The sequence below is a fragment of the Perca fluviatilis genome, chromosome 1, assembly GCF_010015445.1.
Source record: "Perca fluviatilis chromosome 1, GENO_Pfluv_1.0, whole genome shotgun sequence".
In the NCBI taxonomy this organism is placed as follows: Eukaryota; Metazoa; Chordata; class Actinopteri; order Perciformes; family Percidae; genus Perca; species Perca fluviatilis.
The window spans coordinates 37,112,243-37,135,235 of record NC_053112.1 but is presented as its reverse complement, the minus strand read 5'-3'; the positions used below and the strand labels follow the sequence as shown (position 1 = coordinate 37,135,235).

General features: G+C 41.6%; 2 protein-coding genes across 6 annotated transcripts; both read right to left on the bottom strand.

Moving 5' to 3' along the window:
• Window positions 1-1,668: 1,668 nt before the first annotated feature.
• LOC120564779 lies at window positions 1,669-10,525 on the bottom strand. Of its 4 annotated transcripts, none has more exons than XM_039810047.1 (6): window positions 10,087-10,522; window positions 9,233-9,775; window positions 8,107-8,250; window positions 5,252-6,757; window positions 4,386-4,461; window positions 1,669-1,889 (listed from the first exon to the last, which is right to left on the bottom strand). In XM_039810047.1, the coding sequence occupies exons 2-5, from the start codon at window positions 9,725-9,727 to the stop codon at window positions 4,387-4,389; spliced, it is 2,220 nt and encodes a 739-aa protein (XP_039665981.1). In that variant the 5' UTR covers window positions 9,728-9,775; window positions 10,087-10,522; the 3' UTR covers window positions 1,669-1,889; window position 4,386. The 4 variants fall into 4 exon arrangements, with proteins under 4 accessions (XP_039665981.1, XP_039665974.1, XP_039665964.1 ...); XM_039810040.1 differs by having other exon boundaries at window positions 10,145-10,521; XM_039810030.1 differs by having other exon boundaries at window positions 9,233-10,522.
• Window positions 10,526-14,311: 3,786 nt separating this feature from the next.
• LOC120567330 (cyclin-dependent kinase 12-like) lies at window positions 14,312-20,644 on the bottom strand. Of its 2 annotated transcripts, none has more exons than XM_039814289.1 (4): window positions 20,403-20,644; window positions 18,458-19,118; window positions 18,257-18,358; window positions 14,312-16,053 (listed from the first exon to the last, which is right to left on the bottom strand). In XM_039814289.1, the coding sequence occupies exons 2-4, from the start codon at window positions 19,079-19,081 to the stop codon at window positions 14,827-14,829; spliced, it is 1,953 nt and encodes a 650-aa protein (XP_039670223.1). In that variant the 5' UTR covers window positions 19,082-19,118; window positions 20,403-20,644; the 3' UTR covers window positions 14,312-14,826. The 2 variants fall into 2 exon arrangements, with proteins under 2 accessions (XP_039670223.1, XP_039670232.1); XM_039814298.1 differs by lacking the exon at window positions 20,403-20,644 and adding an exon at window positions 20,190-20,253.
• Between the last annotated feature and the right edge of the window lie 2,349 nt (window positions 20,645-22,993).

Genomic DNA, 22,993 nt, shown 5'->3' with positions numbered 1-22,993 from the left:
CCCATAGTAGTGAGTGACCACGTCGCCTAATAAGTCTCTGAGCAGTGTTTACCTTTCTAATGTCCGCTAGCATACAGGCTAACTATAAGCTTTTCTAGCTTCTTTGGGGGACCCATTCACTCTACCCAATTGATCTTGTACCCCAGCTGTATTATTGTAATGTTTGAAGCGGTATTGTGAATAAATAAATAAATGAAATGAAATTGGCCTTCTTGGCCTTTTGGTGGTTGTAATGTATTGATGAACATATGCAGGTGGTGTTGCGATTTGTTTTTGTTTAGATTTTATACTTCTCGTTATGTAATTATTGTGTTATATGTTGGGACTCCCTCGAAAACGAGATGATCCATCTCAATGGGTTTATCCTAATAAACTAATTTGAACAAAACAGGGAAAGAAAATGCAAACTCCACACAGAAAGGCCTGGAAGCTGTGAAGCAGCAGTGCTAACCACTGAGCCGCGTTGACTTGACTTTGTTAAGCTCGGTTGTTCTTGTTCTGCTTCATTTCTATCAGTGTGTTAGTTCATTGGGAGAAACAAACGCAGATACATTCCTTGTATGTGTTCACATGCTAAGCCAATAAAGCGGATTCTGATAGAAAACACAGTTTCAGTCAGTCAATTTTGAACTCCTGACCACCAAAATCTAATCAGTTTATCCTTGAGTCCAAGGGGATGTTTTGTGCCAAATTTCAAACAAGTCCCTTAAGGCGTTCCTGAGAACATGATATAAATATATATTACAAACTACAACAGAGCCTGCAAAACATATTTTGTTTAATCAAATTCATACAGCACCAAGAGAAAAACGGCAGTATAGAAAGAGAGTTACAAAGTAGTGATATTCGTAGAAATGTAGTGCTGAAATGGGTAAAAACCGGTCCTAAACACAGACTGGCAATTAAAGTGACTATATGTAACTTTTAAATGTTTCTGAAATTGTGTATTTCTCCATCCGATGATCATAAATGACCTGTAACAGGAAAAGAGACCAACAGTGAAAAGAACGCTGTTTTTATATAGTTTTTCACAGATTTCGGAGTAACACCAGAAAAGCCTACGTTAGTGAGTATCCAGCCAGGTAAAAGGTAGCAGGAGATTTCTTTATATAAGCCTAATTTTATTTTAGAAGTTATCTGCTGTAGTTATGGCTGTTACTGGGGCAGGACCATCACAGAAAAGAAGGAACAACTAAAATAAAAAAAAAAAAAAAAAAAAAAAAAAATTTGCGTTCACCAGATTGGCAAACTCAGGTAATGTGCAATTCTATTTCATTCAATAACTTTACTGCGCTGTGTTATGCGTAAGTAACGCCTAGATATACGTTCATTCCTTCCATTTAGCACAGACGTTATATTCCTTTTACTACGTGTTTGTGTTGGCTTACTATTTTCTTTTCCCTTGTCCCCCCCCGTACTTGTGTCAAGCGTCCGTGGGTTTCATGAAATGCGCAATATTAATCTAAGTTATTACTACGTTGGTTGCTACATCTGTAACATATTCTCTTTTCTCTCTTGTAAATTAATGGTTTTCTGACCTCCTGGTAATGCTAACTCAGTAATCTACTGTGGGCAATAAATACCAATAGAGAAAAGACCTTGACGACAGCAGCAGAGGTAAAAGCACTACTGCTGTTGTCCAAAGCGGCCGCTAGAATCAACACAAACTGAAAGTTAAATATAGCCACTTTAATGACACAAAAATATTATTTTAAGGAAGATTTCATTTACTTCTAGTTCCCGTTCGAGGATGATTCAGTACAAATCTGAAAATGTGACTCCAATACTAAATGGTTGAATGAATGAATGTTGAACACGATAAGGTCCAAATGGTCTGTCGGGGCTCACAGCAAGTTCAAAGTACCAGATAGTCGTAACACTCCACAGATCTACGGAAAAAGGAGAACAAAATTATAACCACACAAGACCAAACGACAGTTACTCAATGCTGCTGAACAAATTTCCATTTAAATCATCATGCAGCTTATGAAGACTTTAGGGCTGTACCGAAAACCATTTTTTGAGCTTCGAAGCTTCGGTGCTTTTCAACAGTGAATATTCAAAGATTAGGTGGCGGCAGCAGCGGTGGGGCAAACCAACCGCACCTGAAGGCAGCTTTATTTCACGGAAAATGAGAGAACGAAAAGAGACAAAGCGAGAGTTGAAACGACTGCTTTATTGTTGCAGGTAGGGGTGGGCGATATGGACAAAAAAGAATATCGATATTTTTGCCGATTTTGCCAATAACGATAATTAGACAATATCCTTTAAAAATGTGTTTTTAAAAGTCTGAGTTACTTAATCAATGACGATAATAATGGGCACAATGTTGAATGAAAACAGTTCTCATTTATTTTCTTTAAAATGTAAGTATTCAAGTAAAAACAATTCAAAGACAAAATACTAATACTATACTAATACTAACTGAACTAGTGTAGGAACATTGAACTCTTGAGTACACATTCAGTTGTTCACCTCTGCTGTAATGTAAATTGTGCAGCATACAAGCAAGATGAAATCATAATAATAAACAAAGGGCTCGTAGTCCTATATTGATTAGTTCAGTATGGCTGTACTTTTATAAATATACACCGACAGGAGAGCTAGTAGCCGCTGCACAATTGCGTGCCGCCATCTTTGTTGACATGAGTGAATGTGTAGCGTTCCAATGCGTGTTTTGAAGGGGTTTTTTTCTAAGTAATTTAAATACTCAATGTCAATTTGCACATCGTTAACACAACAATGACGATATTATCGTAAACGATATATATCGCCCACCCCTAGTTGCAGGACACAAAATCCTGGGCAGTTCAGTGCATGTGTTTCGTATTTTAACCTCATACAGTAGTGTTTACATTTTCTGATAGCCACCGCTTAACAGTACGACCGACGCAGTGTGTGTAAATGAATGCTCAGCCAGCCAGCGCCTCACTGTATTGGCATTATGCACGGCCGTACTATGTTTACCTTTATCAAATCGCCTGAAAACGACACCAGGCTACTACAGTGTAACCATACAGACCTCTACACACAGACTGCTCGCTTCCAGCACACATTTAACCACATTTTCCACTGGGCACGTCTGTGCTGCGTTCTGGCTGCGTTCCATCCTCCGCAACGCTCCATAACACACCGGGAGCGTCTCAGAAGCAGAGCGTCTTTCCTGCCTGAACTGATCGCATATTAAATTGACTGGACACTCTTGCTGTTTCACGTCCTCCCCGACTGTCTGAATGCTCCTGGGACGCACCACGGCGCGGGTGGTGGAATATCAAACATTGACTTGAATGGCCCGGTGGAAAATACGGATTAGCTAGCAGCTTAATCCCTACAAAACAACACAGTGAATTTCAGCCTGCGTGTACATAAAAAAAAAGTAAAAAAAATATTTAAATCCTCAAATTGAAAATCTAATAGGCCTGCCTACCTACCCATCGAACGAATATTCAAATATTCAGATCCAGCCCTAAAAGACTTTATTCAAAAACACTATCCATTTCAGACATTGGCTGTGTCCGGAATCATTCACTCGTTCACTACTCCCTACCTGCTGTATCGGGGAGTTCTATATAGGGAGCTCAGCGGTAAATTGAAAAAACACTTTCGGACACTACACAGCCATTTTCTCTGTGCCAACCATTGCGTTATTGCTGTCGCACAAATTAAACATCCACTACCATACCTTATTCTTCCAAAACAACAATCCAGCGAGAGCCAGCACAACGAAGAACGAACACATATTTAGCTTTGTGACAACTAGAGCCTGACCGATATATCAGCGGGCCGATATTAGGCATTTTCCATCGGTATTTATAATGGCCGATAAATTATTCTGATAAATGTAAATATTTAAAAAATAAAATAAAAACGGACGAAACCCCCCTTCAACCATGTTCTGAGTGTTGGCGTTGCATAGTTTGTCCACCAGAGGGAGCTCTACAACCTCCCTGTTGGCAACACTCTTTGATTTTTTGTTATTGTTAGTGTTTTTGTTCTAAGGACTTTAAGTTCCATATCTTAAGTTTGTATTTTTATACATTTTATTTATCAGAACTTTAATATATTTTGATGTTCCTTTGTTCTGACAATAAAACAAACAAGTTTATTTTTAAACTGCATTATCATAAATAACTACAAATAACTAATGTCAGGGAAATCTGTTTATGTTTTGTTAAGTATGTTTTACCCCTAAAATGGAGCAGAATATAACTAAACATAACACATATATCATCATATATGGGTACTGGTAAATTATTGGAGTAGAAAATTAGCTACTATTTCATTTGATGAGTGCCTAAAAATGAGTGGGAACATTTATCAAGCTTTCAATTCCTTAATGAACAGAGACAGACACACACAAGTCAGTGTTCTCACACTTTACTTACTTTACTCAATCTGAGGGGTCAGGAAGATGGCTGGCTGTGGCACTTTTTGCTTCACCTTCTGGTTAAATAATTCAAGCTTGAAATAAAAGAAATATAGAAATTATTGTGACATTTCTTCTGTAGCAGGGGCGGCTTACACAAAAATGGTGATATACAATCACAGGATAAATGAGTACAAAAAAATTCAACTATGTAGGTGCGTACACACCCCCCTATAGGTACACCCATGAGGAAATATTAATAATGCTTTAAAAAAAGTCCCTGTCTGAAAATGTTGAGAAATCCTATGTATAGTAGGGCTGCAACCAAGAATGATTTTCATTATCTATTAATCTGCTGATTAATTTCTAGATTAATGTCAGAAAACAGTAAAAAAAAAATCCTAGTTTTGTCAAAGTCTGAGGTGATTTTTAATGACTTTAAATGCCTTGTTTTGTCCAAAAGATATTCATATTTAATATGATATAAAACAGAAAAAAGGATATCTCCATATTTCTGAGGCTGAAAACAGCTTTTTCTGCCATTTTTGCATGATACATTTTAACGATTAATCAATGAATGTATTAATATGATGCCAACACTTTTAAATGGCTTACTGTAACTCTAATAGAAACCAAAATACATATGCATGTAACACATAAACGTAAATATCTTTTAGTTTACAATTTTCTGTCTACATTGATTGGGACTTGATCCACAAATGAATTGTTTCACTTGATGCTTAGCTCATGGCCCAACTTTTCAGCAAATTATATTGAAATCCATCTTTAATATATATTTGATATATCCTGCTAACAATCATACGGACTAATGGGACAAAACCTCCCTAACCTAACCTCCTAAAATGAGATGGATTAGGAACCAACCGTTTTCCTCAGGTTCGCCTTTATTTCCGTCTCTGTTGGCGGCTGTTTTTCTTCTTCCGACAGCTCGGCTTCCGAGTCATCTTCATCGAGCTGTAGAGCCTTCTCCACCTCCACCGAATTTGCACTCTGTTTCTCTTGTTTTGCTGCAATTTTTGCCATTTTTCGAAGCTGTTTTTTCCTTGCCCAGCGTTTACGTCTGCTCTTCAACTTAGATTCCGCGGTCCCCCTTCGCATTTTGCCTGATGTGAGTTGCTTTAAATTGCTCTCGGTGGTCTTAGTCTTGATGACCTGCAGGCAGCGAAGGCCAGAAACAGATCCACTTTGGCCTTCGCTCTGAGACAGGTCAGGATTCACAAACCAGTTCATGTCTTTGAGAGATCTGCGATGAGGGTAAACCACGTTAGGTGCCACGACGGAGCCAGGAAAGGGACAGTAGGTGTTTTGTGGATAAGGACCCTCGCTGGGATAAAGGGAGCGAGGAATGGCATCCTGAGTATGTGTCCAGTAAGAGTCTGTAGCAGCGCTGTAAGTGCCGCTGTGGTAAGCAGTGTGCTCCGAGTCCTGGGACAAACTGTAGGCTGAATATTCAGAAAAAGCACTAGGGTGGGGCTGGGGATACATTGGATATGGAGGTTGATAAGTAGAGATTTCTGTGAGGTATTCTCCGTCTCGGTCTTCGTCCCTGCACCTCTGTGCTTCTCTTCTGTCCCGGTTATGGTCTTGGCATGTCGGTCCGTCTCTGCTTTTTTCTCTCGAGTGGCTGTGTTCAGACCTTCGCTTGGAGTCTTTGCTGTGGGAGCACCGACGGCGAGAGGGGCTGGGACTAAAGCTTCTAGGCCTAGTGGACCTGGAAGAAGAGGAGGAGTGACTGTAATGCCTTTGGGAGCCCCTCTGCTGACTCTCCTGCTCCCCTCTGCGGTCAGCCCTTCTGTCTCCATGCTTCTTACCATACAGCCTCTCCTGAGTCCGGTCTGCTAGTTTGCTCATCTCTTCCACTTCCAGGCTCAGCCCCAGGGTTTTAAGAATGTTCTGGAGCTGTGCGCTCTGCTCATCCACCTTTGGTTTTTCTTCTTCGCTCTTCTTATTGTTTTTCCCTGCCGAGGGAGACCTGGATTGACTATTTGCTTCTCCTCTGTCGTCCTTCTTCTCTCCATCATCAGGTAGGGTCTCATTGAGGGATCTCTCTTGACTGGGCGGGTCAGTCTTCCTCTCTCCGCTGTTGGTCCGACTGTGGCCTGGCAGCGACACTCCACCATTCAATCGCTCGCTCTCGCTCCCGAAGGGTGGGTCGGACTGGTTCTCCGCAGCAGCGGGGTGAATGTTCAGGAGCTCCTCGCCTAAAGGAAGGTCCTCGCTGTCATTGGTGACGATCCTGTTGAGGAAGTCGAAATCCACGCCTTTGTTAAGCACGCTGAGGAAGAGCTGGAAACCCTCGTTGACGCCGTTCTGTTGCTCGGCTGGGGAAGTATCGCTTCGGCTGGGAGGAGGCGGTGGGACGTCAGTGGCCTGGGAAAGGGGCAGATACACAGACACATTGCTTGTTGTTAAAACACAAATTTGTAATATCAAGAACTCATTGCAACCGGACAAGTTTTTTCATACTTGCTACTTTCTTTACTTGGAGTACCAAAAGACAAAATGACAAGCAGAAGACAAGCATCAACTCCTGACAGACTTTTTCTATCCACTTCATTTACATTCACTTCATTGCTACTAGAGATGTTCCGATGCCGATACCAGTATCGGAAAAGCCTCCGTTAACGCCTAAAATGCTGGTATCAGAAAGTACTGGAGTTTATGCACCGATCTGATACCACGTAATTTAGCCACAAAGAAAATCTACTTTAAAAAGGAGTTTATTTATGTTCTTTTTCGGTTATGACAGACTGTCAGACTGGATAGTAAAAAAAAGTTCTGTAGCATTTATTGTTTGTGTTTGTTCATGTTTTACAAAAAGTTTAACCTGAGCCAGACAATACAACAGTGACAGCAATCATATCCACACAGGGATAGTAGTATACTGCTGGTGAAACATAGCAAAAGATTATTTATTTTAAACACACTGGTATCAGATTTGGATTTTTGAGGCCAACACCAATATGAATATTTGAGAGTCTGACAAAGATTTCAGGGCTTTAAGTTAAGGGTGCCACGGGGACGGAAAATAAATCGATCAGAGACGATTAAAAATACATTTTGGGGTGAACCACCCACACACCAACACACCCCCACCAACAAACACCCACCCACCTCCTGTAATTTAATGGGTGGATAGTAGTAACGGACGATAGTTGATCCGTACGGATCAATTGTAAAGTTTAACCATAATACTGTCACTTAAAGTAGGCTGACAAATCTATATGAAGGGTTGCCGTGAAAGGAAACAGACAATGCATTTTTATGTTCACGTGAATGGCGCATGTTAAAATCCGGTACTAATATGGCATGCCTATATATACACACACACACACACACACACTATAACGACCGGTATCTACCGGACGGAATAGCAACGCGGATTTCGGTGCCACTTAAACACCTGCTCTGCTCTCTGATGCTACGAAATAGAGGTGTTTTTAGTGCTGATCTGAAAATGTATCTGATCCGAGACTTAAAACCACGATCCAATCCGAACCGTGAGTTTGGTGATCCGTTGCAATCCTAGTGGATAGGTATTTGATGAGACAAAATACTAATTTCATATGGGGTTTTGTGTTTTCTCTTATGTTTTTTTTTTTTTTTTATAAATTTATTTTTAGTTGTATTTATGTGATTATTAATAATGAAAAAGATTAATATAGTGTGAATGTGATGGCTATTTTCTACAAAGTCGGTGGCAAAAAAATACTACAAACCTCTCTGCTTGCTGGCAAAACACAGGGATCACTACATCTGTGCTTCATGAGTGCTTTCACTCTGAGCTTCAGGGGATGGTGATCCTGCAGCAGACCATCTCTGCTCAGCCTGGAGGAGTTCATTCTCTCTCTGGGAGACCGCACCTAAAAAACAAGGAGGCAATGCAGTAAACACTAGGGCTGCACGATATGAGGAAAATATCCAATTGCGATTATTTGAACTGCTATTGCGATTGCGATATGATTCACGATATTGGAGGTAATGATCATTTTTGTATCATTATTCTAATTTACATTAGTCTGGCATTGCCAGACCTTCCTCCACGGCGCTGCAGAGGAGTGTCTGGCTAGTCCAAACAGCATTCCGGAATGGGAGAAAAACGTGCTCTGGTTTATTTGGCATTTCTTTAAACCAATCACAACCATCATGGGCGATGCTAACACCGCCTTCACACTGGCAGTTGAAATCAGCTCCGGTCGTTTCGAAGCCGTATCGGAGCTGATTTCAACTGCCAGTGTGAAGGCGCCGTAACTCCGGTGGATTTGTGAGGACTATGGTTAACTGCTCCTCAGATCTCTGCAGGGTAAATCCAGACAGCTAGCTAGACTATCGGTCCAATCTGAGTTTTACTTTTGAACGTACACATTCCACCAAAACAAGTTCCTTCCCAAGGCAATTTTGCAGAGGCGCCATCATTGTGTCTGGGGCTCAAGAGTGCCAACACAAAGGCACTCCAAAGGACATCTGGCAAAATGCCCAGCCGCACCTGAACAATCCCAGAAGCGGAACATCATCGATATAGGCTGCATTTACATTGATACATATTTTGAAAATGATGTTTTTTTTAGCAAGGAACTGTACCAAATAAAGATTTTTTTCTCTATAGTCTGTAGGATACAATTTCTTTGGCTGGGACGTCTCTGCAGCACCACGATATTTAATTCAGAATGGTTTGACACATATTTGGCCTTTAACAAATATTGTGCCCCCTCTGAGATTTGGATATTGCACTAGTCAACATTGCGATTAATTGTGCAGCCCTAGTAAACAGTATATCTGGAAAGCAGTGGGCCTCTGCAAGCTGCCTGCTGATTGATTAACAAATCTGATCCATCGATCACTCACCTTTGACAGGAAGCCGGCAGGATGTCGCTGCTGCAAAATGACATTCACCCTGTCTTTAAGAGTTGCACCTTTGCATGCAGATGATTGTTCATTACAGGAAGAGTCTGAAAGTGTGGTCTTCTTCACAAGCGGTTCAACAGATTTCAGAGCAATAGCAGCTTTCTTAAGTAGTATCCGCTCCTCTATCTCTCTAAGCTCTTTCCGCTTTCTCGCCAGCTCTGGATCCTCTTCCTCCAGTTCAAGTGGCGCTCCATCTGGGTCCTCGACTTCTGAGTCCTTTATATATAAGTTAAGCGAGAGAGGAGGACTGACTCCCTCCCATCCCGTGCTGCTTTGCGGAGCATCAAAAGTGTGCCTCGAATATTCGCAGTAAGTGTCCCTGTCGTTATTCGTTCTTGGGGCATTCTCCATGCTGTCATTAACATAATTCTGGTGAATTGGGTCCAGATTTTTCTGGACTGTCCGAAGAATAGCATCCCAGTCGACTGGATTCATCCTTCAGTCAGTCTCTCTCTCTATTACGGTTTATGCAGTCAGTACACTCTGTAAAGTAGAAACAATGTGGAGAAATTGCTAGATAGGTTAGAACAGACCGGTATGCAGACTGTTACTTTCCTGACAGCACAGTAACGTTAACCTTATTTAATAAAGTCCAACTGCCTGTTGGAGAAGCCCCACCTCGCCCGACTGTTGACACATTTTCAGTACCAGATACTTTAACTTGGCTCACATATTGACTTCTTTTGCGGAAAGACAATGCCTAGCATTCGATAACCTAACCCCTTTGGCACTGTAAGATGATGGCTAGCGTTAAATGCTGTTTTTAGATAGCTTAGCATGGCAGCTGACGTTACCAGACTGTTTACGTAGCTAGATAGCTACGTTACTCCAGCGGCTCAAACGAACCGTTACCTCTTCCTCTGTCGCATCGCGGGACAACTGTTTATATGCTGTTATCTCGAAAATGAAGTACTAGAATAGTAAAATGCCAAAACTGAGCTTTAATAAGCTTCAACAAAAGACAAGGACAACCGTTGATGTTAGAAAAACAGCTTGAACTAAGGAATTTGGGCCAAGACTGCTCTCACTGCTTTGGTGGTGTTGAAAAGTGGATATTGACAGCGCCAGCTGCTGGACGGAGTACCAACACCGCACTAATACTCCGGCTGTTATCAGCGTTAGTTAACACCGTTCATTCACAGATGACCTTACTTCATACATTCAATCAGTGGTGGAATGTAGCCTAATAACTAAGTACATTCACTCAAGTACTGTACTTAGGTACAAATTTGAGCTACTTTACTGGAGTCTTTTCTTTTCTACTCCGCTACATTTCAGAGAGAAATATTGTACATTTTACTCCACTACATTCATCTCACAGCTTTTACTACAAGTTAAGCGTTTTGCACACAAAACACATGCAGTTTATAAAACACGATGTTTTATTAAAAATTAAACTACCCAACAATATAACGGCCTACAAGTCCAGCTGAAATGATTAGCCGAATATACACTTAGCTGACTGACAGAACTGTTTGGATAGTTTCCAGGCTCTAAAATGTGAGGATTTTTCTGCACTGAATACTTTTACTTTCAATACTTTAAAAGTACTTTTTTGTGATATACTTACATACTTTTACTTAAGTGACATTTTCAACGCAGGACTTTCACTTGTAACAGAGTTTACAGTATGGCAGTGCTTTAGTGGTAAAGGATCTGAATACTTCTTCCACCTCTGCATTCACTGATATTATTAGCAGGATGCCAGTTAGAAAGAAGGGACTGCAGGCCCATTGATCTGATAAGGCTCTCTGTAAGCTGATACAGTAGCTATTATCAAACTGGTCGTCAGATGAAAACATGCATGTTTGCATGACCCAACCGTCTTTATGTTGCATTAAGTACAGCTATTTTTCTGTTTAGTGCCAATTTTGTGTGGCCATATGCTCTGTTTTATAGGTAATAAAATAACAAAATAAAATTCAGAAATGTGAAATTCTAGTCTGCTTTTATGCACATTATTACATTCTTAGTCCATAGGTCCCACCAGATATCGGTAGGCTTAGGCTACCATCTGTGGGCAAAACCTTACCTATATTAAATGGTTTATAGGGTCAATCTTAATTAATACATAAGACTTTTTTGTTACTTTATTTTCCCCTATTAGCTCCTTTACATAGTTTCCAAAAAAACACATAAATCGTCAACATCAACAGTGACGTAATCTTAAACCTAAGGTGATTTCAGTTCATTGTAATAAAAGCAACATGTTTGGTTTAAATCTGCATGTATGCTTGGTTGTTTTGAAATAAAAATAAAGTATTTAGGTTGACTACTGGTAAAGTGGGACTGTTTTTAAGCTTCATCATTTCTAAAGAAAATCAACACTGAGCCCATAAACCATAGATATATACACCTGCAATTGCCTGCAGACAAAATCATCAGATTAAAAAAAAAAAAAAAAAAAACCGCTAAACTAAATCTTAAAAGTTCAAGTGTGGTTCTTTATTCATTGTCTCTACAGCAGTGCCAGATTTAGCTTCGGTTCTTGAGTGTCTAGCTTCTGTAAGTATTGATTAACCTTCTCCTGTTGCACTGTATTGCCTTGTGAATTCTCAAACTGGTTGGAACTTGGCAGACCTTTACAGGAACTCTGCATTCACCTCTCAGCTTGTGTAAAAGGTGTTACAGATCTGAAATGGAATTGATCCATTCCAAAATGTATTATAAAAATACATATAATCTATGTCAGCTCCTGTATACACCCCCTCCCCAGGATACATACTAGGATCGGTTCACAGCCGAGTGTGAAGCAGCTGGGATGAGGATCAGCACCTGGGATGAGGATCAGCACCTCTAAATCTGAGGCCATGGTTCTCAGCAGGAAACCGAAGGAGTGCCTACTCCAGGTAGGGGATGAGTCCTTACCCCAAGTGAAGGAGTTAAAGTACCTTGGGGTCTTCACGATTGAGGGGACAATGGAGCGGGAGAATCGGCGCAGCGGGGGCGGCATTACATTCACTTTATCGCATCGTTGTGATGAAAAGAGAGCTGAGCCAGAAGGCAAAGCTCTCGAGCTACCGGTCAATTTTTGGTCCTACCCTCACCTATGGTCACAAAGGCTGGGTCATGACCGAAAGAACCAGATCCCGGGTACAAGTGGCCGAAATGAGTTTCCTCAGGAGGTGGCTGGCGTGTCCCTTTGACATAGGGTGAGAAGCTCAGTCATCCGTGAGGTAAGGATGCCCCCCTGGGCGCCTCCCTATTAGATTATATGGCCAACCTGGCCTGGGAACACCTCGGGATCCCCAAGTCGGAGCTGGTTAATGTGGCTCGGGAAAGAGAAGTTTGGTGTCCCATGCTGGAGCTGCTGCCCCCGCGACCCGACCCCAGATAACAATGGGAAATGTGATTAACCTGCTTGGTACAGAAATGGATAAATGAAAATAACTAATAACCGTTCTCTAGACCACCTAGACAACTCTAGACCACCTAGACAACTCTAGACCATCTAGACAACCTGTGTTGTATGCCAACATCCTGATTTGTCATATTCTGAGGCAGTAAGAGCTGCAAAGATTAATCAATACTCAATTAGTTGTCAACTATTAAATTGCCAACTATTTTGATAATCGATTAAGCAGTTTAAAAAAAAAAGTAAAAAATTCTCTGATTGCAGCTTCTTAAATGTGATTTTTTTTCTGGTTTCTTTACTCCTCTGTGACAGTAAACTTAAAGGGGCACTATGCAGTTTTGGCCATTTCTTCAGTTTTCTCTCTTTCTGCTGGCAGGTTTCTCTATAGAGCCCCCCCCCCCCCTACAGCTTCAGAATAGATATTTGGCAGCTCCTATGTTTACTTGTGTCAGTCTGCCGTTTCCTCTTTCTCTGTTCCTCAGACAATGCTTTCCTAGCTTTCTGCTTCTTTTTTGCCGGCTCAGCCATGACGATAGTGTGAAAAACTCCATCGCCACCTTGTTAGCCGGTTCCTGAATGGGTGTATGCGTGCAGTGCCGTGAAGCAATTAGTTACATGGCGAGACCTGACACCACGCCATACTTCCTGACGCTGAGGCCGGCGGCTCACCGGCTGAAAGTTGCAAGGGTGGTTTTTATGCTCACAGGCGCTAGGGGGGGACCGAGACGACCACCATTCAACTTGAAAAAAGTCATATAACCATTCCAATGACTCCGAAGGTGTTCAGTTAAGGTAAATTAAGCTAAAAAAAAACAAACTGCGTAGTTCCTCTTTAAGTTGTGGTGGAAAAAAAAAAAGTTACGTCACCTTGGGCTTTGGGAAATACTGATCGACATTTTTCACCATTTATCATCCACTAATCGAGAAAATAATCAAAGATGAATTGACAATGAAAATGATTGGTTGCAGCCCTAGAGCTGTCCAGCCTGCCACTGAGGATCATCTCATGTGACATTTTGACTTTTTTTGCACAACCTCTTGCTTCTTCTGACAAGTTTTTTTTCTTCTTCACAATACATTCAAGAAAAGTTAGTGCAATAAAACGGTTCATTGCCATGTACTTAGAATCACTGCCTTTAATATTAAGCGATCCAATTTACACAATCATGTTCTGTACGTGTACACAAAAAGACATGTCAGCCTGACCAACAGAGGCTTAAGAGTAGAGCACATTTTGTTGTTGTGGGTCAGCCAAAACCCTCTGAAGACTGAACACTTGACCATGGTGCTGTTTCATTAGGATAAAAGCTTGTATCCTACAAAAAAACTGTGCGCAAATGTAATTAGAGCTGCAAAGATTAATCGATTAGTTGTCAACTATAAAATTAAGTCCAAGTCATTTAATTTGTATAGCAAATTAAACGAAGAACAGTTGACCCAAAGTGCTTTACAGGTAGAGCAGAAACAGTATGCCTATAAAATGAATCGCCGACTAGTTTAGTGGTAATTTTTTATGAAAAAAAAAAAAAAAAAAAAAACGTAGAAATTCTCTGATTGCAGCTTCTTAAATGTAAATATGTTGTAGTTTCTTCTCTCCTCTGGGACAGTAAACTGAATATCTTTGGAGTTTTGGACAAAACAAGACATTTGAGGACGTCATCTTGGGAAACACTGATCAACATTTTTCCTTTTTTTTTTTACATTTTATAGACCAAACAACTAATCTATTAACCAAGAAAACAATCAACAATGAAAATAATTGTTAACTGCAGCCCTACATATAATTTTAACAATAATTATAATTTATCAAATCAAGGTGTTTAAACAAAATTTGAAAAACTAAATCAATAAACACTTTCTTTACACTGTGTGCATTTTTATTAAGCGTGTAATTGTGCTATGGGTATAAGAACAGAGCTCCAATACCCCCTAGAGCTTTGTCACTCTGTAGGTCTCGGTTTGTCGTCTGTGTTGGCTTTTGCCTTGCTTTTTGTTTCTGCTGGACAGGTTGCGTGTTGTTCATTTTCTGTGTGAGGGGATGTTCAAATGTGTTTTGTGGTTAAAACAGAATGCCATTAAGGCCCAACTGTTTATTCTATGGAGATATTTTACTATTCTCCAGAGACAAAACATAATTTTCCAACTATATCAGTCAGATATTCCCGCTATGCAACACTCTTCATCCAGGTTGTTTGGTTTCAATAACCTGCAGACAGCGAGGCCTGGACAGAGTTTTAGATTTTTGTGTGGTGTTCATATACTGAGTCGGTGTATTACTTGGCAGGTTAAAAAAGGGTGGATTGCTTGGATTGAGAAGGTGCCTCGTTTGAGCGAGTAGTGCGGGAAAGATGTTCAAAGGTGGGGCACGGGGGTAAGGGAAGAAGGGAGGCAGGCGAGGCATGAAAAACCTAGGCCCAAGGTGGGGCAAGTTAGGAGGGGGCAGAGCTGGGGGCAGAGCTGGGTATGGCAGCAGCTGCGAACGGACTGGGGAGTACTTCGGCATTACAGGTGTAGGGGATGACATTGATAAAGTGTATTGGGAATTTTGAGAAAATGATTGACATGCAGCAGTACTTTCCTGGGAGTACGTTTCACATTTCTGACTCTCCTGTAAAGTGCCACGGCTGCTATTCTGGCCGTATCCAACAGCTTCATGCACCTGTACTTGTTTTACCTCGGTTTCATCCCTCTGAGCACTATACGAGTCTTTTGTCTGGTGATATTCCCGATTTACCAGGCTAAAACTAGATCTGCTCGATGACGATGATCTACTTTGCGGTCTAGGTGAAAACGCTGGCCTTGTGTCTCTTTCCCGGCTTCCTCTACGATGGCGCCCCCCGTCACAATCCTTCTTGCCATATAACCTCTCATGGATCCGATGTGACATTTGGCCCAGTTCTTCGGATCCTAAATCAATGCCAATGGCCTGTAAGACATCTTGCATTTGCCGGTGCTTGTGCTCCTCTTCAGGCGTCAGTGGGATCTTTCCCACCACTGAGGGAGACCGGGATCTACTGTTGGAGCTAAAGTAGCTTTGTTCTCCGTCAGCCCTTTGCAGAGACCTTTCGTCAGACGGAGCGCGGCCCTCAGGGCTGAAGGACCTGCGACGAGGCTTCGGAGAAGCCCGCCTCTGGGATCTCTCGCACTCACTCCAGTGGCTGGTGTTTTGGTGGTTTCCCTGTTGCCCCCCAGCGTAACCAGGAGACCACGGACGATCGGTGTTCATGAAAGAAGTCGGAGAGCGCGGCCGATCACTCACTTCAGTGGTGGTTTGAGTCACTATCTTGTTGAGCATGGTGACATTCACACCCTTGTTGAGCACATCAAGGAAACGCTGAAAACCCATGGCCGACTTCTTCTGCTCAGGAACGGCAGCACTTTGGTTGGCGACGGCCCTCTCGAAAGACTATTGGGAAACACACACAAGCAACCGCAGTTTGTGAAACTACTATTAGCAGTCTTCGTTTGTCAAATATATTTTTGTAGAGGTGGAACCACCGGTTAGAAATTTGGAGCCATTAAATGTTAATTCTATAATCTTAAAAATTAAACAGCACTTTCTGAGTGAATTGGTGACCTCTCTTATTTTATTTGATTAAAAGAAGCCCTCTTTTAGAAGAATAATGCTCTTTTATAGGCCAGGATGATTGGTTCACTTTTAAGCTGATGTGGGGAAGCGATCTCTTAGCCTTTTACTAATTAGACCGTATCAAAAGAATGATTCACACTTAGATACATTTTTATAATAAAATAAAAATGAATGTTCTGTAATCAGTGTTAAGCGTGACTTATGCTTCTGCGGAGGCTCCACGCAGAGCTTTCGCTGTAGCCTACGCAAGTGGCAGGAAGTTTATACTTGTGCGTTGGTGTGTGCGTTGATCTCGTTAAGAGAATAGCAGGGCTGGCATGTGTGTGCACGTGGGGGGTGTGTAGCAGAGGGAGTGAGAGAGTGATGGTGATTAGCTTCCGAGTGATTAGTGACTCTAGAGTTCTAGTGAGAGAAACAAAGAGTCTCCCCTGTTCTTTCTGACCCCGGTGGGAGATCTGGAGCAGGAGAAGTTAACCCTCTCCTTGATCTCATGTTGTTGATGGAGAAGGAGAACCAGGGAATGAGCCGGGGGGAAATGCAACGCTACCAAGCCACGGCCGATTGACATGCGTCCACCCGACATGTAGTTACATTTTCCGGGAGGTGAACGCCAGGCTACAGCATAGAGTCCCGTGTAGAGTCCGTGCTAGAGGGCTGCATTGGGATTGGGTCCCGCGTGACCCAACGCAAATCTCGCGGGGAAGGGCGGTTTGAACTTTGCTGCAGGCGGGAACGGGCGGCTAAAAAAAAACACTGCGGGATCGGGATGTAGCCTAGCGACAGGATGGAGTCAATAAATGATGTGGAAAAGAACCTCAAACGAGGTCTAACAACACAAAAACAAAGCAAGGGAAGTCTGACAATTGGATAAGTTTCTCAATTGTTTGTGACAGAGATGGAAACGAACTGGACTTTGTTCGTTGTGACAAACGTGCAAAAATACTAGTCTACAACGGACACAAATCCGGCACCTCTGGGATGAGGAGACACAGCTGCTCTGTTCTCCCTGGTCAAAGTAAGCTGCTTTTCAAGGATAAACAACATCTCCCTACACACATTAAACAAGAAACTACTGAGAAATGTGTGGAAGTGTGCTGTCTAGACATACGGCCATATGACTTTGTTGCCGGGAAAGGCTTTGTTGACATATCGCAACACTTTGTTAATGTTGCCGATAAATATGGCAAATTTGATGTAAAAGATGTTTTACCTCATCCAATCACTGTAACCAGACATGTCGAGGGGCGAGCACAAGCACTGTAGGCGTCAGTGGCAGCGGAGATGAAGCCCATCATCGAAACACATGGATGTGCCATCACAACAGATATATGGACAGAGGATTATCATAAAACTTCATTCATATCCGGCACCATCCATTATACAAACAACAGCTTCGACCTCGTTTCCAGGGTGTTATTCACGGCTCCCTTCCCTATGGCTTATTATTTTAAAACTGCTGTTTTTCAATGCGGTTTATAATATTGTATTTTTTGTAAAGCAGTCTATTTTTATGTGCCGTGTGATGGTGCAAAGCTTTTGATAAAACTAAGTTATTATTATTATTAATAACCTATAAAATGACGTTTTCTCATGCGGGACGGGAGAAGACACAAAATCAATGCATCTCTATTATTGTATGGGCATAAATTCTCAGAGTTTTGCGGGTGCGGGCGGGAGTGGACATACATATTGCGGGAGCGGGCTGGAGTGTAACACACATGTTGCGGGTGCGGGCGGTAATGGTCAGAAATTCGGCAGAACGAGGGGGGTGAAGAAAACAGTCCGGCGCAGGGCTCTAGTCCGTGCCTCCACGTACTTCGGTTAGTAGCCACGACATAGATTTAACACAGAACCATAAATCACTAACTCAACTTTGTTAACTATTTAACTCAACCAAATGCATTCAGTGTGTGTGTGTGTGTGTGTTTTTAGAGAACACACCTTCCTCATAAAACATCAGCAAAAATGCAAAACAACTTTTTATGTTTTTGTGCAATTGCCACATGTAAAATAAACCCACCTGCCCACTAGGTTCATTCAGGGGAAACCATGTTCTATTTTGACGATAATCCTTATGATCTGTGGAGGGGCCGTCAGTCCTCTCTCTGGTTTTGGCATAACTCTGTTTGATATGGAGGAAAGTTGAATTAAACTACAATAAAAAATAAACAGTCACAAACCTTCCACTGATGCTAACACAAAAATGTTAATTGTGACTAACCTTTGTAGAGCGATCTTGGGATCGTGTCCTCTCTCTTGAAACGTCTCTGCTCCTTTCATGACCATCTCTGCCTTTGTAGTATCCAGACGATTGTCTGCAGTCATCAGGTTGTTGCCTATAGGTGAACTCCTCATGCCGATATCTGTGTTTCGAGTCTTGAGGTGTTTTCCTGTATCTGAAATCCTCTTCCTCTGGTAGTGTATGTTTAAAATCCTTGGTTACATGTGCACGTGAAAAACTGTCTGGCGATTGCCTGTTTGTTTCATCCTCAGTCTCACGCCTGTACATGGAATCATCCTTATCATCTTCTGTACACCTTCTCCTTTTCTTCTCACAAGTACCCCAAACAGGGGAAGACATGTGTCTCCTCGCTGAGCTCTTTCTGCTCCAGTCTCTGTTCATTGCGTCTTTGCTGTACAGCATCTTAGGCGAGTCACTGTACTCTCTGCTTCTGCCTGTCCTCTCGGTGCTACTCTGTCCATCCCCGCCATATTTCTGATAGGAATCCCGCGCTATATCTCTGTGAGGTTCACGCCTTTCTTCATCATAGTCGTCCCACTTCCTTGAACTTTTGTCACTGTACTGCCGCCTGTGACTGTACTCAGACCTGTTGGACTGCATCATCTCACAGCAACTCCAGCAGCAGAGTGGATGTCAAAGCCTGCAGCAAAAAAGAAAAGAAAATTAGCTTTAAAATCGGGGGGTAAAGATATTGGAGTAATAATTGATAAGCAAAACCTAGATTTATTAAAGAAAAACAGGCCATGGAGGACCCACAGAATACATTTTAATTAGGGATGGGCATCGTTTGGATTTTAACGATTCTGATTCCAATTCTTCCTTTCGATTCCAGTTCTTATCGATTCTCGATTCTTTGAGTGGTGGAGTTGAAACGGGTTAGATGCCTATTTCACAAATAAGAGGAACGTTTTATTTTGATTCATAGGTGGGTTGCAGTTTTACAGCTTTTACAATGCAAAATAAAGCCACACTAGAGCTCCGCTTACTGTGCTGCACGGCTGCAACACAACAAGCGCCTGGCTGCTACGGAAACCAAAACTTGCACATATTAAATTTGGAACCTATGATCAGATTTGAAACCAAATCCTCCAAACGATTCCAATAAAGAAACGATTCCGATGGAATCGTAACTTTTGAAACGATTCCGATTAGGAATCGGTTCTCAATGCCCAACCCTAATTTTAATCATACTAAAAGTAGATGGAAGTGATTACACTGTTGTGTATCCCTTCACTTGCTTTCGGGTGAAAACCTCCAGTCACTCTTGCACAGTATCCGAAATAATCATTTAACATATTAAACCACATAAAATATGATAGGATTCTTAGAAGAGATGAGTGTCTCTTCAAATGTGCTAAGAGGGACTAATGTAAATAGCTACATCGATAGCAGGAGTCTCAAACATATTCATCAACTAACGTTAGCTAAAGGTGTGGAGGTTTTCACTCCAAATTACAGAAACACATATTGCCTTCAACCGCAGACTTATTATTCAGTGCCACCTGCTGTAACGTTAACGTTGGTGTTCGCACATAACGTTAGCGACCACCGAGTTTGCACTAAGATTTGATAGAGAGGTGGTGGTCTCAGTAGTTGTTGAGCTAACGTTAACATTAGCTGGTTAGCTATTCTGGCTCGCTCGCTAGTAGGTCTGTGGGAAAGTAGCACATGATATTTTGCTAGTTAGCTTAGCGAGTACGAAAATACGAACCTCACAATTTATTAGCATCAAAAAGTGTTTCAATTATTTCCAGCTAAAAGCGACACATTTGCCATTAACCACCACGGCCTGGTGTTTAGAGACATCAGCTTACGTGAAAGCTAAAGTGCAGCTTGGGGCCATTTTCTGGTTAAACTATTAACGTTAGCCATCATTAATTTAGCGCTGGGCAGCGACCTTAGCGTTACATTAAAGCAACATTACCTTTTCCGTTGGACGACTCCACTTTCTTTAAGGGGAGGACCAGGGTAAATGCTGAAACTAGGTTTGGGAATTTAAACTGTCAAGCAAATAGCTAACATTTAGTTGTTTTTTTTTAGTGGCGCGGTGCGCCTCACCTCCACCGAGCTGTTCCTAGTCAGTAGCAAGAAATGGACATCACTGCCATCTCTTGGATGGAGTGTAAACCACCTTAAGGCCGTTTTACAGTCGCCGCAGCCGAGCTCACCGTGCCAATGTGACGTCAAAATGACTTCGCCTCCTTCTTCTTCTTGGGTTTTATTGGTGGCTGGCAAACTACCGTTTATTAGCGCCACCTACTGGACTACATAATGTGTTATTGTAGGGCTGTTGTATACATTTATTTTTACAGTAGATACTTTGACATGTCACAGTGGGAAAAGCACAAGTGTAAATAATACAATTATAAATGACTTAGTTGTAGTAGTAGTGGCACATAGTACTCTTATCATCATCATCACTTCTTTGTCACACAAAATCCCCAAATAATGCATACTTCACTTCTTTTTCTATTCATATCCAAATAAGGCAAAGATGACGATGATGAAAATAAATTGTAGCATGGAGACAGAAGTCAAATTGCTGATATTAAGACCTAGCCTGGATGCCAGCCGAACCAGTGAACATCATATATATTAGTAAAACACTGGCAGGGAACATTTTACTGCGCAATGAGTAGCCTACTTTTACTTTTGATACATTCTGCTGATAATACTTAAATGCTTTTTACTTTAGTAAGGACTTTTACTTGTAGTGAAGTATTTTTTATTTATTTACATTATTGTAAATTATTTACATTTCATTATTACATTTCAAGCAAGATGTCAGGATTTCACATTAGTATATTACAACAAAGACAGTGCCTTGAGAATTTATTAATCAGGTAACATCTGCAAATCCAGAACAGTATGAAACCCGAAACATGACAGAAATTGTAAGATAAACTAATTTTTAGTTAATTATGAAACAGGTTGGCCATCATGCTAGTGACCCTTTGAGGCAGCACTGTTTGTCTATAATAAATAAATAAATAAATACAAGTTTATAGTAGTAGTTTAAGTTAGTATTAGTAGAAATATAACAGAGTACTGTAGAGTCAGTTTTTGAGAAAAAAACTACCTGTTCTACTTCAAGACCGCAGCAAAATCAAAAATGACTATTCAACATTCCATTCATCAAGTTTGCAATTTAATAGTGTTTGAGTGTTTGCACCGTCCTCAGAGTTCCTTCACATTTTTTGAGTATCCTGCATCATAAATACAAGTCTGGCCTTTGTATCCAACCAAACAGCTGAAAAATCGGTTAGAAATTTAGTGAGAAATGCTGATTTTAATTGTGGGTAGCCCTACTAGCTAGAGATGGACATTAATGCATTAGGAGGCATGTTAATGTATCACTCCAATGAACAGCAGCCAATGCAGTATGTATATATACAGTACAGGCCAAAAGTTTGGACACACCTTCTCATTCAATGAGTTTCCTTTATTTTCATGACTATTTACATTGTAGATTCTCACTGAAGGCATCAAAACTATGAATGAACACATTTGGAATTATGTACTTAACAAAAAAGTGTGAAATAACTGAAAACATGTCTTATATTCTAGTTTCTTCAAAGTAGCCACCCTTTGCTCTGATTACTGCTTTGCACACTCTTGGCAGTCTCTTGATGAGCTTCAAAAGGTAGTCACCTGAAATGGTTTTCCAACAGTCTTGAAGGAGTTCCCAGAGATGCTTAGCACTTGTTGGCCCTTTTGCCTTCACTCTGCGGTCCAGCTCACCCCAAACCATCTCGGTTGGGTTCAGGTCTGGTGACTGTGGAGGCCAGGTCATCTGGCGCAGCACTCCATCACTCTCCTTCTTGGTCAAATAGCCCTTACACAGCCTGGAGGTGTGTTTGGGGTCATTGTCCTGTTGAAAAATAAGTGATGGTCCAGCGCAACGCAAACTGGATGGGATGGCATGTCGCTGCAGGATGCTGTGGTAGCCATGCTGGTTCAGTATGCCTTCAATTTTGAATAAATCCCCAACAGTGTCACCAGCAAAGCACCCCCACACCATCACACCTCCTCCTCCATGCTTCACGGTGGGAACCAGGCATGTAGAATCCATCCGTTCACCTTTTCTCCGTCACACAAAGACACGGCGGTTGGAACCAAAGATCTCAAATTTGGACTCATCAGACCAAAGCACAGATTTCCACTGGTCTAATGTCCATTCCTTGTGTTTCTTGGCCCAAACAAATCTCTTCTGCTTGTTGCCTCTCCTTAGCAGTGGTTTCCTAGCAGCTATTTGACCATGAAGGCCTGATTCGCACAGTCTCCTCTTAACAGTTGTTCTAGAGATGTGTCTGCTGCTAGAACTCTGTGTGGTATTCATCTGGTCTCTAATCTGAGCTGCTGTTAACTTGCGATTTCTGAGGCTGGTGACTCGGATGATGATGACTCTTGGTCTTCCTTTCCTGGGGCGGTCCTCATGTGAGCCAGTTTCGTTGTAGCGCTTGATGGTTTTTGCGACTGCACTTGGGGACACATTCAAAATTTTCCAGACTGACT